The 16143-nt window shown below is 34.6% G+C and overlaps 2 protein-coding genes across 4 annotated transcripts; both read right to left on the bottom strand.

Annotated features, from left to right (window-relative positions):
* Window positions 1-587: 587 nt before the first annotated feature.
* Window positions 588-1301, bottom strand: LOC128259162 (uncharacterized). The gene is made up of 2 exons (XM_052991364.1): window positions 1031-1301; window positions 588-966 (listed from the first exon to the last, which is right to left on the bottom strand). Exons 1-2 carry the CDS (start codon window positions 1082-1084, stop codon window positions 670-672), a joined length of 351 nt encoding a protein of 116 aa, XP_052847324.1. The 5' UTR covers window positions 1085-1301; the 3' UTR covers window positions 588-669.
* A 136-nt stretch (window positions 1302-1437) lies between these two features.
* On the bottom strand, window positions 1438-13265 carry LOC128259161 (uncharacterized). 3 transcript variants are annotated; one of them, XM_052991362.1, is made up of 6 exons: window positions 13148-13265; window positions 12460-12624; window positions 3103-3401; window positions 2271-2437; window positions 2017-2139; window positions 1438-1963 (listed from the first exon to the last, which is right to left on the bottom strand). In XM_052991362.1, exons 3-6 carry the CDS (start codon window positions 3164-3166, stop codon window positions 1895-1897), a joined length of 423 nt encoding a protein of 140 aa, XP_052847322.1. In that variant the 5' UTR covers window positions 3167-3401; window positions 12460-12624; window positions 13148-13265; the 3' UTR covers window positions 1438-1894. The 3 variants fall into 3 exon arrangements, with proteins under 3 accessions (XP_052847322.1, XP_052847321.1, XP_052847320.1); XM_052991361.1 differs by having other exon boundaries at window positions 12460-12645; window positions 13148-13190; XM_052991360.1 differs by lacking the exon at window positions 13148-13265 and having other exon boundaries at window positions 12460-12775.
* Between the last annotated feature and the right edge of the window lie 2878 nt (window positions 13266-16143).

Genomic DNA, 16143 nt, shown 5'->3' with positions numbered 1-16143 from the left:
TTTCCGGCTCGTTTGGCTGCTCTATGACAGTGTCAACGGAACTCCATAAAGGTGTTGTTTAGATATAACAATATCACAGAGTTCCATTCAAAAAGCCGTCGTAATTCTAACGGTTTTGACAGCTTTCATGTTTTTTGTTTTGAGACTTAAGTTCTGGAATATCAATATTGTTTTGGTCACAGCATTTGCGTTTTAATGTGGGACTCATAATTCTCAGATATCACTTTATTCTTTCACAGCAATAAGCTATCTAAAACTATTCAATTACATGATTTCAATTTTATAGGCTAATTTTTGTGACTAATCAAATTCATTTAGGCATAGGCATTTTACACCATAAGGTTATCTTAATTGCCCTTTGTAATTTACGAGACAGTGTAAAAAATATAACAATATCTAGGTACATTTGAAAAGCGAAATGAAATTTATGAAGCTGCGTGAAACCTATGAAATTAAAAATATTTGTAAGCATAATATTCAATGTTAAATCAATCATTTAAATTTGTTAGTTATAGGACCTTTTTATGAAGCATTTAACATAAATCTCTAGTGTGGCATTAATAATTTTAGAAAGATATCTTTAGGAATTCTTTTATATCAAAATAAATATATTTTATTTGTATTGGCAGAACAACTTACAAACAAAAAACACTTATAATAAGTTATAGTTTACTTTTTTCCCGAATTTGTTCCATAAACATTTGCATAGTATCTCTGCCAGTTTGCATTGCTCAAGGAGGCGTAGGGATTGTAATAGTTGGTGTTGTAGTAGGTGGGATACAGATACTGTCCGATCACATATGGCCAAATGCGAATCTGGTTATTGCTATAGGGACTCGGTGTCGTATACGTGCTGTAGTAGTAAGGATACGGCGTGGTCTGGTAGTAATAGTTGTTCAAACTGGAGAATGTCGGACTGGGCGAGTTGTAAGGATTATACGGGGTGTAGTATTGAGCAGATCCAAGCTGTAAGAAATACAAAAATATATTAGGGTTCAATACATTTTACTAAATTTAATAAAGGACTTACCTTTAAAAGGACTGTAATGAGCAGCAGAGCTGAACAGCAAGACTTATGAGACATATTGATGGAGATTCGTTTCCAAACTGACAAATCTGAACTCGGGCATTTGCAATTTATAAAAATGTGACAGTGGAGGCGACAATTTTCCGCCCCGCTGACGGATGCCAATTTTCGCAATTAAATACACTTTTTGTGCCTCCAACACTTTGTGGAACATTCGTCATTGAACTTGACTCATCCGAGTCACGTTCGGTGCCAGCAACCAATAATCTAGGGGGTTGTTTACCCATAAGCTTATAGATGTTTCGGCGGATTCCCGTGACGTTTGCAACAGGAACAAAATAAACAGCAAACGATATGAAATTACCGAAAATTGTGAAATTATTTTGTTTATCCAATTAATTAGACAACCATTAGAGTATAGCAATTTGATTTTGTTTTATTTCGGTTTAAGATTGCTTACAAATACGAAGTTTATTTGCAAATTATACAATAATGTGGCGTACCCATCCGAGGTTGTTCCGGATATTTGGAATGGAAATTTATAAAATGGTTTTGAAATTGGAATGGAATTGGAAATGGAACTGGGGACCATCTCTATATACATTATATACACAACACGACTCCTCTCGCACGACTCAATCAATTAGACTACAATACAAAAGTACAAAACGAAACTCAACAAAATCGTTCAACAAGGCGCTTAAATTAGTTTATCTCATTTGCATGGAATTTATACAGATTTTCACACAGTTTTATGTTTTGTTTTTCAGTTACAATTACTCAGCGTTTTTCATCCGGCGTTTAATTTAATTAGTTTGTTTGTTTTCTTTTGGAGAGACAATAAATATTTAATTAATTGAAAATCGTTTAGTAATCCTCGTCATCTTCATCTGGCGGATCTGTGGCATAGGTCAGTTCGTTCAGGTAGAACCATTTCTAGGGGGAATAATATATTATATTTGTTTTTTAGAAGTAAGTGATAAACTTACAGGTGACTCTGTGCAGTTGAAGTTGTAGTCCCAATCACAGATTCTGTACTCCTGGTTAAAGCTCGTTTCGTTGGCGCACAAATGTGGAATCCGATTGCCCTCCTCATCGCACATGTGAAATATCTGTGGGATTGAGAAGATATACTATAAACATGGTATACTTTCAGGCACGTGGGAAAACCTCAATCAAAGCTTGGCTTGAGCTTTATGCGCTCTATAATTTTCCTCGATTTTTGATTTCGGCTCTTTCTCACCTGGCAATTGTACTCCATGTCGGCATAGAAGCCCACAGAACGCCTCTTGCAATCGAATGAGAATGTTATGTTATCTAAATTCGTCCATTCCTTCGTCTTGTGATTTTGAAATACTGGACTGGCTGGCTCTTGGCCTTGAACCGCAATGGCGGCCAGCAAGATGGGACCTAAAAATAGTTTAAGCCATTAGTTTAATAATAGATCAAGATTTGTAGATCCTAAAACATTTTTAGATCAATACTCGAAAATTCAAAAAAGTCTAAATTTATACAACGATTTTAATTGTTATTAGATGTTCATGTTTGTAGTTGTAATATACAAAAAGTACTTGACGTTGTAGACCAATAAAGATTATTACTAAAAATTTTATTTCTCCTTTGGACATTAATAATTGTTTAATGTTAATATTTATCAATTTAAAAGTGAAGTTAAAACGTTTTTTATAATTTTTTGTAGCTTTTTAAAAATTTAGTGCAATTTTTAAACCACATTTAAGCTCATTAGCCAATGAGTACTTGTCTTTTTAAGCCAATAAGTACCCTTTTGGCCAACTATTTTGCACCTGCAATTCCACCAGTTGGCCAGGTGTGTTGCCTTTTTCGCGGCTTCCTCCTCCGCCCACATTGACCATGGCCAATTTCTTAAGTTATTTGGCTCACGCATGGCCCAAACACTGTGACTCGGCCAAAATCCGATATAAAGCTCGATGACAGTCGGTTAACCGACTGACTTAATCGACGCACTTAGCATTTAATTTGTGTTGCTGTCTTCGTCTTCGTCTCTGTCTCGACTTCAAGTTGAAATTGAAGTGTTTATTGAGGCCACTACTCACCTAGTAAAACGCCGGAAAGCCATAAAATTCTATAACTGTAAACCATTTTTGTGGCGTTGGACATTTTGGCGTGAATTTTGTTTTGATTTTTTTTCCTTGTCCGCTTCACTGCTGTCCGCTCCGTTTTGATATCACACGCTGAAAAATCCAAATCACGATCGTCTCGCTCGCTCTCTCTCTCTCTGTCGCACACACACACTCGCCTTCTCGCTCGCACTCTTCGCCTTTTGCTACGCGTCCATTTAGCTGGCTCTGTTTTCAATTAGGAAGCGTGTCTTCGGTTTATGGCCGGCACATGGCTAAAACGCGCAAAGAAAAAAAAGAAAACAAAATCAGTCGGCATGGAAGTGCACTACAAATGTCAAATTAAGGTATTAGGTATTAAACAAAAGGGTAAAATAATAATATTATTATTATTAACATAATATATTTATAGTTAATGTAATGAAAGTGTTTTTTTAATAGACTAAATTGTTTTGTTAGGGAAAAATTACTCATACGACATCAGAACCAACAATTTATGTATGCTCATTATATCATATCATATGTTTATCGAAACAAACCAAGTCAATTAGGGAAGAAAGAGAAATGTTGTTAAATTGATCTAATAAAATCATAATGATCAGCTGGTGATAAAATTATGGAAACATAATGCCAAAGATGCCAATATGTTTTCCTTCCTTCGTGAACAGGTTACAGTGGGCTTTCGACTCATTACAACACAGACAGACGAGGCTTAGACGCAATTTAAATGCCAAACCCACGCAGCCAAGATTTTGGTTTGACTCATCATCACGATCGTCATCGTCATAGTCAGCCGGATGTTTCATCTCGGCTAATTGATTTTCTTCGACATTTGGCAGACACGAGCTGAAAACCACTCCGAAATCAGTGGTAACCCACACGTTGTCTGGGCCAACAGGATATGCTGACAATCAGTGACCCACTTTGCTGTCATTCAAAATTCTTTTCTTTGCCTTAAACGAAATTGAAAACATATTTATTGCATAATACCTGTATCTCACATCAATCATACGTTGTCAATTTAACAGAGGGCATTTGAAATGCTTTAAACGCCATTAAAAGACAATCAGTAATTGGCAGATCCAATCAGCAAAAAGAATTTATTTATGCAAAAAGCTCGTTTGCTTATTTTTCTGGCGAATTCAATTTTTGGTTTTGAATGATTTACTTTTGGAATTTTTATTGCTAAGTGTTGATTGTTTCTTGTTCCAGCAGCGAGTGAGTGAAAGAAGGCCGTTTACGACCTTGTAGGCTCAATTAAATTGTCAACCCGTCTGGATTTGTCGATTCCCTTGTTGGTTAATCTTAAGCTTTAGTCTTTCACTTTGGGGCCCAGGTAAATCCTTGACATTTTATCGCAATTTATGGCCGCTGGATGCGTAGAAAGGCCACGAAAGACAACGAAAGACCAGACCCCAGACGAAATAATCGTAAATTGTTTTTATCTCGGCCTCCCTCGCAACTAATTTTCAGCGCCAGGAAAATGAATGATATGCAAATTTTTGTTTAACTCGAGTCCGTGATGAAGTGAAGGCAGTCTTAAGGCGACGTAAAAGGTCATCAGTGCCAGGCGAAAAAGCAAAGAGTAAAAAGCCATCTTCACGCAAAACTGGTAAAAATTTCATGTATTGCATGAAAGGAAGGGGGTTTTCCGGGGGGGGATGAGGGTCTCTGAACAAAGAGGCGCCTCCAAGATGACACAGCAGCCATCCAGCTGTCCCGAACTCTGTCCATTTGGTCAGCTTGTCTTTCACCGTTTTTCAATGACCATGATGGCATGGCGCCTGTGACAATTGGTCAAAAGCCAGCTCAAAACTCTCCTCAAAATTCCCCATAAATCGCCGCTCAAAAACCCCTCTTGAAACTCCGTCGACCGTTTCCGCAAAGTGAACTCAAACGTATATTTTTTGAGTCGTTGTCGGCATTTCTGGCTAATGGGGAAAAAACACTCAAGCAGCTTCATCTGACGCCTACAAATCCTTAAGAGGTTTTGCCAAAAGGTAATTGATTTTAACGGATTTCACACTTCTTCGTTTCGGGGCATCAAGTAATTAGTTATTAATGCATTTAAAATCAGCTCACGCTTTTCAATTTTGGGTTGCATTCTCTCGAATTAAATGTGGTAATAATTTAATAACTTTTTACACTCTTTCCGACTTTTTAAAATTTGTGTTAATTGTAATTTATTTTGTAATTTAATATTATAATAATAATTTATAACAATAATTATTACTTTTATTATTATTATTATTGTAATTACATTAATAAAAATAAAAGTAAGTATTTTTGGAAATAGGTATTTATTGTAAGTTTTTACTATTTTTTTGTAATATTGCTTACAAAATAATAAAAATAATTATATGCGCTATTACTTGGCAATTTTTAATTAATTAACTTAGCTTATATTTCGCTTTCTAAGACATATTTCCAAGGGCATTTAAGCTTCGATGCTGACTGGTTAAAAGAAGATGCTTCTCTAGGGCTATCCCCCCAGTATTCATGGCATCCTCACTTCTGACATTTTCTGACAAGCGTGAGAAGCGTCTGCCATGGCTATAGACTAAAGACTTAAAACTGTAGACTATAGACGCCAAGTCTTAAAGCTCTAGAGACCCCATCTGGCATGGTCCATCAATTGGCTGTGGCTGCTTAAACTCTGCGGACGAACAAATTCTGCTGGCCAAACAAATGCCTGAGCTGCAACTTGCAAGTACAAGCGACTTTGGGCCATCTGCATGCCACGAGCATGTGCGGCATTAATTTTGAAAACACATTTTGAAAGTCTCATTTTACATTTTATGTTCGGACATTTGTGCCCGTTTGGGTTTTCGGTGAGGTTTCGTTGATTGGGGTTTGCGGCTAATTCGGAAGTTTGACGGCGTTGCTTTGCGAAACATCGCACTAATTTGTTAATTTCTGACGCGTAACCAAAAGGCGCAATGTTTTATGGCCTTTTAGCTCTGTAAATTTATGCAAAATTTTCAAATTAAATTTGTTTCTTGATGAAACAACGAAAATAACAAAAGAAAGTAGTGGCCTTGAATTGAATTTTTTTAGTTCGATCGGGAAACAGCATACATTTTTAATTGAAGTTGAAAAAAATGTAATTTAAAATAAATAAATTTGAAAAGTATAATAAAGACAAGACAACTATTTCCTTTACTCAAAATATTTAACGACGTTTTGTTTAATAGCTTTTTTTAAATGTTAGATGGGGAACAATTTACCTCAAAAACGAAATACGAACCTATTTTTCTACTTTAAATTTAAATAGTTACAAATAAATAAAAAAAAATATGACAAATTTATAGCTTTCAAGAAACAAATCCTGTCCTGATAGGCAAAGTATTTATATCAATGTTTATTAAAAAATTATTTGCCAAACAAAAAAAACTTAACAAGATAGAGGAGGTAATTTAAAACTGATTTGCTCTAGCATGTGCAACAAAGTAAAATGAAACGACGAGAAAAGTAAAAAGGAAAAGCTGAGAAAATTATTTTTCGTACAAAGTATGTGTGTGCAGCAGCGGAAGCGTCGCTAATTGGCGGAACTGCCGCTCAGCAGCAGCAACAATGGCTGGAAAAATATAAAAAGCGGCAGAAATATGTTGAAACCCGGCGATGACGACACCTGAGATGGCTTATTGCCACCGCCCCACCGGATCGGATCTCGAGTCTCGAATCTCAAGTCTCGAGTCACAAATCTCGGATAGATGGCTAACACTTGCATAACCGGGCGGCAAACATGGCCTAATCATCTCATCCGACTCCCAAGTAGCGGTTAGCCAAATTGATTAGGCCGACAGCGTTGACACTTCAAACTTGGACTTTTTGTCTCGGAAAAGCAAAGTGAAATGGCGAAAAAAGAAATGACAACAAATAAATGGACGCCGTTTAATTGAGCGGCGGTGGAAATGAAAAACCCGCTTTAGCGGCATAAACCACCTCCAGGAATCCCCTCCCAATTTCCAGACAACGACGATTGTTGGCCTTGAAAATTCGGTACGCAGAAATGCGCTTAATGCGAAAAATCAATATCGCTAAAAACACAAACATACACACATATCAACCAACAGCAAATCAACAAGAAAAAAACTAAAAAGTTGATCGCTCAGCTCAGTAAAACCGGCTTACACTCGGACTTGTACTAAAACGAAGCGATCAAAGCAAATTTAAAACGATAAAGCTACACCAAAGCCCACAAATTTAACATAAATAGTAAAAAAACTAAATTTAAGCAAATTATAGACACCAACAAAGTCTCTGACGCGTTTGGCAGTGACATTAACAACAAAAATAAATATGAAAATATTAAAAACAAATACAAAATCATGTTTATATTCACAGAAAATCAAAACAAAATTTTGAAGATTTTTACAAAAGTTTAAAACAATCCTAAAACAGCTACATAAGGACTTTAAATCAAATATTTAATAAATACTATTACTATTCACTATAAAAATCACTTATGAAATATATTTAAAATTATTAAAACATTTTCGGACCTCATAAATTTGAAAATTAAAATACTTCTTTAGTTTATATATACATTTCCAAAAACATTAATTTTCAAAGTAATAATCCTTAAATATTAATCGATTTCTAGCAAAAAATGATTGTTATCCAGATAATATGTTATAATTAAATGTTTCTTAGTTCTAATCAAAGTAATTAAATTAAATTACTTATAATGCCTAAAACATAGAGCAAACTTCAATAAATCATTATTATTTGACCACACAATTAGTAATAAGCCCAATGCGATTATTTTCCTACCCAAAACATTAACATTTTTATCCAATTGAAATCTGTCCGACATCATAATTAAGTTAAGCAATAAAAAGCTTGGCAGCTTAAGACCATATTTGAATGGTTTATTTTTCGATTCACCGCAACCAAAATAGTTTAAGGAAACTGTTCGATCCAAACGATAAATAATGAATTTATAGATCTATAAAGGGGAAAATACTGCTTGACAAGGAGAGGAAATTAATTTTCAATGCTCAAGTTTAAAGAAAGTTTAGAGACAACTCGTTTGACAGCGAAAAAATATAAGCCAATTAATTATGGCATCTTAATTTCTTGTTTATATAACCATATTTCAATGGAGATTGGTTACTAGTAGAAAAAAAAGTACCAATTAAATGAAAAATATAAATAGTGAATGGTTCAGGTTTTTTACATTGCAAACAGTAGCTTGAAAAGAACATTGATTTATGAATTAATCCGAAAAACCTTCCTTGGCAACGGCGATCAATGAATACATTTTTATAATAATACCCTATTGTTTACCCAAAACATATGCGTTCAGGAAATGTAGGTGGGGAACTGGAAAACGGCCTTAAAAGGTCGCACGAAACTAATAACTAATTAAAATTCTATTAAATACGGTAAGATACCGCCAAGAAGCACTGATTGATCACACAATGCCAATTCAGTGATTTAAATGCCATCAGCAGCTGCCACAAAAGAAAAGACCGATGATCGGCTACCGATTGGACATACGTACTATACATATGTTCGTTTGTCCAGCAAGTATAGTATACCTTTTTCGATCCCAAGACTATGATGTCCATCCATCCGTCATTAACATATCAGCATTTGTGCTTCGGCAGAAATAACAATCGTTACAAGGGCAAAACAGCCATCATCACCGGTGCTTATGATGCCGATGAAATATTTCAGTTTTCTGGGCAGACATCTATCCATCGCTGAATATAAGCAGATATTTTTAGATTCGCCACGGTAACATCTCATTGAAGTTGCCCTTCCTCGCACTCCAATGATCTTACAACCCTCGACAAGCCAAAGATCGCAACTCATCCAATTTGTAGTGCCTTTGAAGTTGCGGATTAGGCCTGCATCCCAAAAGAAACAAATCAAAAATCACAAAAATCATCGGACATTGTTGTGTTGCCACGGAAACCAACTATTCGCAAAAGCTACAGCTACAGCATTTTTATTTATATGTATTTGTTTCGCAATCTTGAATTAAAACTTAAGTCTTAAACTTGTCGGACTTGTTGGCTAGCTAGCTTTTCTACCACAAAAAGGTGTGATATTGAGATCAACATTTGTTTTTAAGTCTTCTTAAAGCTTTTTGTTGGTAAAATAGTTTTTATAATAGTCACTAACTAGTTATTCAATTACGAAAGGACATAAGAAAAAAACTATATATATTTATGGTCTTGCGAAATCGGAAGTACTTCCAAAAGCTATAATAAAGAACCATTTTGTTTTATTGAAAACAAATTGTCGTTTAAAGCCAGCTTGTATTTCACATATATATCTGTCAAATACATCCCAATATATTTTTATATTTGTCGTATAACAAGTTTTAATGCTCGGCAAATTATAGCACAAAATTTATGATCACACATTCTAAAATCTTTCCGCGAGACAACCATTAAAGCACTCTGACGCAAACGGTAAATCCATAATTTAAATGAATTAGTTAACATAAATTGAATAATTTATTCGTTCGATTATATATAACATTGTTGTCTGCCAAAATACAAATGTCTGTTCTCAAATCAACTTCACTTGTGGCATTTGCTCGCGATTGGTCGAATCGATTCTGGTTTCATTTCTCAATTGCGAATGTAATTCCAACCGGTTGCAAGCGAAACCCTTTTGGTCGAGTTCAAGGCTCGCCACGTGTCGTATACGTGATGTGCCGGCATGGCACTTGGGCAAATCCGAATCCACACACGTTGCAGTTAACACTTTTCACACAATTAAACAGCAGCAGCACTCAGCCATTCAGCCAGCGGGCAACATTAACTAACTAACTTGTAATGTGGCAGCAATAAATTTTATGTAAATCGCCGCATTTTTTGTGTAGTTTAAGTCTTATTGCAGTCACACAAGAAAACGGTACGGAGTTAAACAATGCAAATAAATGCTGCGGGTACGGATACTTTGTTAGCTGATGTGCAATTGAACGCAGAGATGCACATACATATATATATTCGCAAAAAAAGTAAACAAAATAAACACAACCGCCATCGCAAACACAGAAACTTAACAAAAAAACGCTAAGATTTTCCAAGAATGCACTGCATAGCTGCACTTCAAAATATATTTTTAGATTACTCATAAATGGTTTCATTACATTTAAATTTTAAAACTAATTTTTGGAATTTAGGTATACCTAAAAAATGTATTGCTTAGCATTTAATAAAAAAAAAAATTAAAATATTTTAATTTTTAGATACTCGCAAAAAAAGTGGACAACAAAAAACACAACCTTCATCGCAAAAACTGATACTTTCCAAGAAATAGCTAATATTTTCCATAGCTGCACTTCAAAATACATATTTTTGTTATTCTTAAATGGTTTTTTTACATTTTTTTTAAAAATTAAATTTGTAATTTAAGTATAAAATGTATTTAATTCCTTACAAAGCTAGAAATACTTAAACTAAATTATTTAGATTTTCGAATACAAGAACAAGCAAGAATATACAAATTATGCAATGTTTTGACTTAAATAAAATAAATGTGAAACAATTGAAATTTCGTATTTTTTCTGAGTGTAAATCAAGCGGGTGGCTGCAGAGACTCTCAATCTCAATCTCTATCCACTCTCAGCTGCTGTGCCTGTTGCATTTTACCTGCACCACCAACAACAATCGCAAACAACAAGTTATTTTTGTCCAAGTCATCGATTGCATGGCAGCTTTTGGCTTCGTCTTGGGTATAAGCAAAAAAAAAACAAGTGACTCCATTGGACTGTTTTTATATACAATTTACCGAAGAATTTATACATTCCAAGACCTATCGCATGGAGTTTTAGGGATCAAAGTAACACTAACCGCAAAATAACAAAACGAAAACTGAAACCAGCTATACGAAAGAGAACATGCTAATTGAAAAAAATGCTCTAAAATTATAAAAAAATGGAACTTTGCATAAAATTAATACTAATAAGTGTTATCGAATAAACACGTTTATTTTAGCCATAAGGTCAAACTATCAAGGCCCCCAAAATTGTTTAATAAATTCACCTAAAATATTGGTTAGCATGCCAAATTAACCTTAAAATACTTAAAATATGCTTGAGCATTCTAATAAGTTTATGATGCTGGTAAATGTACCCTATTTGGTTATATAATACTTTATTTCTTTTATCCTAATTTCTCTTGCAGGAAGTAAAAATAAAATCTTTGAAAATCATTTTTGTTTTTCAGCTAGAGAATTATATCAACACTTTTTAAGATTAATATCAAAGTCACAATATGTTTATCATATACATAAATATTATATTAATCACAAATGTTTTGACAGCAAGAAGTGTGTTCTACGATTTAACTAAAATTAATGTCAGCCCTAATTTATGAACATTTTTAATTTTTGTTTATAAAAATGTTTTAATGAATAAAACAAAACTATTCATAAATGTGTTTAGATTTACACTAATTTTACTGTTTTGTCAAACTATTAGAAGTGGGCAAAAAATAAAAAAAACATTTTTTAAAATTTATTTTGCATTTTAATTTTTGCTCTAGCGATACCAAAACATTAATCTTCATATATGTCTTTTTGCTGTTGAGGCGGTATTCTTTCCAAAATGATTTAAAGAGATTCGCAGAAATATTTTGATAAAATGTTAAAAAAAATATTTTTTTCTTTATTTTGAGCACAGAAACTTTTTTGATTAATATTTACTAAGCTATCTCACTTTAATATGTGTTTTGTTATCACTTTTTTATTATTCTTTGAAAAAATTTTGTTTAAATGTAATAAAGATAATATTTTTTTTATACTTTCATCACCTGTACTTTTTAGATTAATATTTACTTCGCTGTCTCATTTTAACATTTATTTTGCTATTACTTTTTATATATTCTTTGGCCACGAATTTGTAAAATATCACAGGCGAATAAACTTATAAAAAATACGCAGAATGCTATTTTTAATGTCATATTTAGTTGCCTGCCATGTAAGCTGAGATCGGCTGACAGGTGGCCCCCTGCTGGGCAACTTGTTTACTTGTTCTTTTGCATATTCATGTGGCTAATGTGATGGCTACTCGCCAGCATCATTGTTTTTTTTGGTTTTTTTAATGGCAAAGTTTAAGATATTAGCCCGCAAGCTACACAATAACCACTCGAACACCTCTTAATGATTGGCGCTTACGCAAATTGCTCCGATTTGTGACAGATTTTCGTGATTTTGGTAGGCATTGAATTATGCTAATGGCGCCGATAGCGATACATCATTATGTGCGTGGCCCGCATGTCGTTATGTAAGTTTGAATTTGGAGCACACACACACACACACACTATATTGTATAAGAGTTTTGCAGGCTGCAGTTTGACGAGGGCCTACCTTGATTTTAGAGGCTGCACTGAGGCTGGGTAATCCGAAATTCGAAATCCAAATGAAATCCAAGAAATCCCAAGTCACTGAGGCACTGCAAACGACTTTCTTGCCAAATCTCTCGAGGCTGGCGCTTAATTATTTTTCAAAACGCATTTGCATAAGATTTTCTCGCTGGGCATGTACATATAAATACTATATAAATTTGGCGTTGATTTTTTATGTAATAAACACTGGGAAAACTATTGCTATTACGATGACGGATTGCTATGGCTATTTCACCAGACAACCAAATATATATTTTATGTATATATATATATATATATATATAAATATAGCTCTTTCTTCACACGCACACACACAGAAAATCGCGGCACGGCTTGAATCGAATCGCGTATCCGTCGGATGCAAAGATACAAAGCCAAATTTGAAGTTAAAAGACAAAGCAACAACCGTTCGCTCGAGCGCCCGCTGAACGAATAAAACGGCCCAAAGACTTGGCCCAAACACTTGACTTGCTCCGCAAAAAATACAAAACACAAAAAACAAAAAACCAAGCCAAAACAAAGCCAAACAAAGTCAATCAAAAGTAAAAACAAAATCAGGCGCAAAATGAAAAGTGTTTCGCTGGGATTGTCTTTACTTGTTTGCCGTGGCTTTTTGGCCAAATGCATTTGTGTTGGCCTCGTTAGCTTACAGTGTCTTGGGTTTTATTTTTAATTTTTTTTTTGGCCTGGAGACGTGAAAACGTTTGCAAAGTCAGCGCTCAACTGGTTCGCAGGCCGCCGCTCAAATTGGTTTTATACGCGGATCAGCTCAGATTGAATCGCTCTCGAACAGAGCGTTTTCGTATCTCAGAGATGCATTCGCAATGGCCAAAAGAGATGGTCATTGAGGTAGGTTTACTTGGTAGGTTTACTTGGTAGGTTTACCCGAGCGCAGACTCCGCCAGGTGTGGTGTGATTTGAAGATTCGTTGATTGGTGGTGCCAACTGGTTCCATTTTTTCTCAGATTCATATTCTCCAGATTCGAGATGAGAATTAAGGTCCATTCAAAATTCAAACTCTTCATCGAGAAGTTCATAGCTATTTCTATCTGCCTACTGATTGACGCACTCAGTTACTAGATCTGCATGGAGCTCTCTTTTTATCACCTCTCCAAATACTCTTCCTAAAAGTATGGCTATTTAAAAAATTTTTGTTTTTACAAAGTAAAATGTCATCCATTTCAATTTGATTATGTTTCTTTGACTTTTATCGATTTCGCTCAAAAATAAATATTATTTTTGCGTTTAATTGAATTTATTATAAGGTAATAATTACTTCATAATCGAATAAATAGAAATAATGATTAATTTGTAGCGATATTGTTATATTATTGATATTAAAGCACAAACTTATGAGCTGTAAATTAGAAGAAAATAATTAAATAAATTGGCTATTAAGCAAATCGTTATTCATGACAGGAAATCAGTTTTTCAAGATTAATTTAAAGTGAATATATAAACCATATAGCTTTTACTGAACTTTCGTTTAATTATTTCTAATAAAATGCAAATACGAATAAGCTATGACCAAAAAAACATTAAAAATATGGTTTGATTTTAATGGATATTAAATATCATAAAATCAACAGATTTTGATTGCAGACTTGTAAGTGTTGAAATTAAGTGTATTCTAAGTCTCGATTTGGCCACCAAAGCTGTCCTTCCTTTCACGTTTTTAATTAAAATAATTAAAATAAAATAAAGGCGAGCATTGGCCACAACCACAAAATGTATAGCATTAGATTAGCATGAGAACAACTTTTAGTTTTATATTCACTTCTCTTTTTTTTTGGTTTTTTTTTTATGTTTTTTTGTTAATTTTTGGCCTTGTGACTTTTGGGAATCTTCTGTGTGAGCATTTCTTCTTAATTTGGATTTTTTTGGTTTTCTTATTGGTATGCCGCCAACTCCGCGTCAAGTTCATCAAACACGTCTGATTAGGAGCCCGCCCGCTTGTAGACGTAACTGGTTAGGTTACCAGCCCCTGATTTTTAGACTCTGGGGCTCTGGGGGTTTTTGGTCGAGTCAGAGAGTCAGTCGTCTGGTCATTTGAATGCCAAAGGCATCGCACGCTGCTCTTTTCACATTTGCCGTTGGTCTTTTGGCTTTAAAATGCTATTTATGATGAGCGCGAACACCGAATTTATGACCGGCGGATCCAGTGTGGATCCGATCCACAACCGACACGGAATCGAAATCGGAATCGGACACCGACCCACCACCGGCCGTTTGATGCGAAAATCTCTGGGCTTAAATGTCAAACTAATTTAGGCAAGACACTCTATTAAAACTGGATTAATTAAAGGCGCACAACGGCAGCTATTGATTGTGATCACAGCTTGTGAATTCATCTCCCCCAGATCGACACAAAGCGAAGGCTTTCAAGAGCCAAAATCACCAACTGGATAACTGATTGATTAGCTAATTAAATGACTTATTGAGCACCCACTTGATGGTCTATCAGGTAGATAAAAACGGCTTAGCTGATAGAGCGGAATTAATGTGATAGGATTGGCAGGTCTGGGATTTTTATAGAAGTTCAAGGACTTAGTTTATTTATATTCGCAGGTTTCGCTGATTGTTCGAATCTCAGTTAAATATAAGTATATACTGTATTATTTATAATCGGATATATGCAAGAAAAGTTATGGGATAAGAAGCAATCATTGAAAATACTTTTTAGCTGAGGCATTTTTGAAAAATAATTATTAAGAATATTTAAAGAAGACCTTATAAATGAATTGCTTGCATCACTAAAAGTTAAGTTAAGCAACATAAGCTTATTAAAAACAAAATAAATATTCCGAAAGTAAACAGTCTAATTTACTATTACATTAAATGCAAATTACAATTAAAAATTAAAACGGCTTTGTATGCACAAGTGTGAATCACACGTTAAGAACTTTTAAATGGCCTATTTTTGTGTTGTTTTAAAAATATACCCTACAGAAAAGCAATATCTTATAAAAGGCTTATTCTGCCGGAACAAAGAGAGACTGTGTGGTCGTCAGACTAACTAAATACCAAAGAGATCGAATGATAGACCAGGTGATTAATTAGCTCATTGGCGCCCAGCGTTTGTCATTCGCTTGGCGTCGGTTGGTTGGCTACCAAGTTTTCTCGACTGTCTGGTAATTAGCAAACTTTGCTTATATAATTATTTAAAATATTTTAATTAACAAGTGCCAACTAGATGGGGCGTATGCGCAATATCGTACCACTTAGTCAATTAAAGTCGAGTGCTCCACAAGTTGGCTCATTTCCAATATATATAGCCCGATCGAAAAGGAAAGGAAAGGTGTTGACCTTGTCGCCACAGGCCAACACGCACCAAGACCAAAAACCAAAAACCATAAGACACAATATCTGGTTTGCCTTCTCACCGAGAAAACAAAAGACAATGCAAATATGCCTGCTGCAGACGCAGACCCTTCAGAAGATCAGAAGCCGGTCTTAAAACTCCAAAAAAAGTGAAAGTTAAGCCATGTTTAAGTCGTCCCTAAATCATTTCAAGTTCAAGGTTGCCTTTGGTCACTGGTATTTGAGCATTTTTACCTTCCAAATGGAGAATATATATATATATACTTGCGCTAATTTCTTGACATTTACCGCTTTTATTCAAGGGGTATTTTGTTGTTTTGCCACA

The sequence above is a fragment of the Drosophila gunungcola genome (assembly GCF_025200985.1).
Source record: "Drosophila gunungcola strain Sukarami chromosome 3L unlocalized genomic scaffold, Dgunungcola_SK_2 000005F, whole genome shotgun sequence".
Taxonomy (NCBI): domain Eukaryota; kingdom Metazoa; phylum Arthropoda; class Insecta; order Diptera; family Drosophilidae; genus Drosophila; species Drosophila gunungcola.
The sequence above is the reverse complement of the archived record's forward strand: the minus strand, read 5'-3'. Positions and strand labels throughout refer to the sequence as shown.

What these genes read in the sequence shown, in the direction of transcription:
- LOC128259162 (XM_052991364.1), bottom strand. Translation starts at nt 1,084, where the DNA reads ATGTCTCATAAGTCTTGCTGTTCAGCTCTGCTGCTCATTACAGTCCTT. An exon ending in TCATTACAGTCCTTTTAAAG is followed by an intron (nt 967 to 1,030) that starts GTAAGTCCTTTA and finishes TATTTCTTACAG; the next exon opens with CTTGGATCTGCTCAATACTA.
- LOC128259161 (XM_052991362.1), bottom strand. Translation starts at nt 3,166, where the DNA reads ATGTCCAACGCCACAAAAATGGTTTACAGTTATAGAATTTTATGGCTT. An exon ending in ACATGGAGTACAATTGCCAG is followed by an intron (nt 2,140 to 2,270) that starts GTGAGAAAGAGC and finishes TCAATCCCACAG; the next exon opens with ATATTTCACATGTGCGATGA. An exon ending in TCAACTGCACAGAGTCACCT is followed by an intron (nt 1,964 to 2,016) that starts GTAAGTTTATCA and finishes TATTCCCCCTAG; the next exon opens with AAATGGTTCTACCTGAACGA.